The 1,618-nt window shown below is 48.5% G+C and overlaps 1 protein-coding gene across 1 annotated transcript in view; it reads left to right on the plus strand.

Annotated features, from left to right (window-relative positions):
- LOC119585565 overlaps window positions 1–1,618 on the plus strand; it is a 72,332-nt gene that overhangs the window by 53,086 nt on the left and 17,628 nt on the right. The window contains exons 9-13 of the mRNA XM_037934233.1: window positions 22–94; window positions 326–481; window positions 604–768; window positions 959–1,105; window positions 1,454–1,616. Of these exons, the coding sequence (XP_037790161.1) occupies window positions 22–94; window positions 326–481; window positions 604–768; window positions 959–1,105; window positions 1,454–1,616 (704 nt within the window). The remainder of the gene's footprint in view (window positions 1–21; window positions 95–325; window positions 482–603; window positions 769–958; window positions 1,106–1,453; window positions 1,617–1,618) is intronic.

The raw sequence follows: 1,618 nt of genomic DNA on the forward strand, positions 1-1,618 counted from the left end.
ATATCCTTCCTTCGGCCGCAGGCGCATGCTGGCGATCACGACGGCGATGGCGGGGGGGCCTCGCACGCTGCGCTTCTTCGCCAGCCAGCTGTCGGTGAGTGGCCGGACGAGACACGTAATGCCAAGGAATAACAGTATTGGTTAAAATTATCATTTGAAAGAAAAATAACTGCACTGTCATTGGCGTCCGGCGTCTTTGGATTTATTTGGTATTCACTTATAAACATCAAAATCTGTTGAACAGATGCCTTCCCTAAATATTTTTCCGCTGATATAGAGAACAGCAAGATCATGATTTCGAGAAAGAACCTATCCTCCTCACCAGGAACTTGCGAAGAAGCCCGAAGACTCCATCAAGTTGGGTGAAGACTTCATGTTCAGCTTAGCTTTAAAGACCCTCGTGCGAACCGACCACCACACCAAGGACCAGCTCTTGCCTGCTTTGTTTCTCAGCAGGGAGTATGAAATGATTTACGAAGAGGTGAATACTTGCCCATTTTTAATAAAGTAATTAATCTAAAATCATTCATTTTCTGATTCCAGTATTAGTTAAGATAATGATTCGCTATGTACATCATAATACATACTCACACACTCCCGCAGCTGTTGGATTACCTGTTGTCCCAAACTCCTGTGGCGGTGGCGGAGGTGGCGGAGCTTCTCGAGGGGCTGCAGAAGGTGGCGCCGCAGCTCTTTGAGAGGCTCTTGACGAAGGCGGCGCCCTCTCTCTCACCGGCGGAGGCCTGTGAGACCGGCGACCACGCAGAGGTCTGTTTGGGAACATGGGGAACATCCACGAAATTATGCTTTGTGTTGAAGCTTGTGCGCGTGTGCTCTGTAAGGCAGATGGGTTAGTGCAGGAGGCCGCAAAGAACGTGATTTTAGCATTAATAAGTTATCAACATCTGCATATCAAGATGCATCTTGGCTTGACGCCAATTGACTCTTTCGTCCTTAGGCAGTGAGGTTGCTTCGGGCAGTAAGCGGTCTGACCGCCCGCCCGCGCGGCTACGTCGCATCACTCCGCCCATGTTTCGCCACCGATGATGTGGGTGTTGCAGTTGCTGCCATGGACACACTCACTAATGTTGACTGTAACATCCAGGTGAGCTTCATGGGGACATTTGGTTACTAATGTCCTTATCCTAAGTACTTACCTATACCCTCATGTGTAACACTCTCTCTTATTTAACTGACGTTTCATAGTAACAGAGGTCAACGGAGATAAAGATTAAATCATGACTCTTCGAAGCCCATGGATTCGTTTTTAGACAGAGAAAAGCGAAAGCGATGACCATCCAATTTTTGAGGTGCCTTCGTCCGATGAGGAATCACGGTGGATTCCAAATGTCACGATTCATTTATCCCTCATGTAGCTGCGTTTTTTTATATTGTATGCGTTAATGTCCGTATTCTAAGCACCAAATTATCTAATTAATTTGCTTACTGATAGGGCGTGACCGAACTGCAAAACCTCGGCCTCGACAGTTCTTCCGATCCCGAGATACGCATCGCGGCTTATCGGGGCCTCGTGCACTGCCTTCCCGAGCAGCCCTCGCTCCTCGAGACCGTCGCCAAGGCGCTCGACCCTAAGCACGACATTTACTCAACGCAGGGT

Source organism: Penaeus monodon, chromosome 20 (assembly GCF_015228065.2).
Source record: "Penaeus monodon isolate SGIC_2016 chromosome 20, NSTDA_Pmon_1, whole genome shotgun sequence".
NCBI classification, from domain to species: domain Eukaryota; kingdom Metazoa; phylum Arthropoda; class Malacostraca; order Decapoda; family Penaeidae; genus Penaeus; species Penaeus monodon.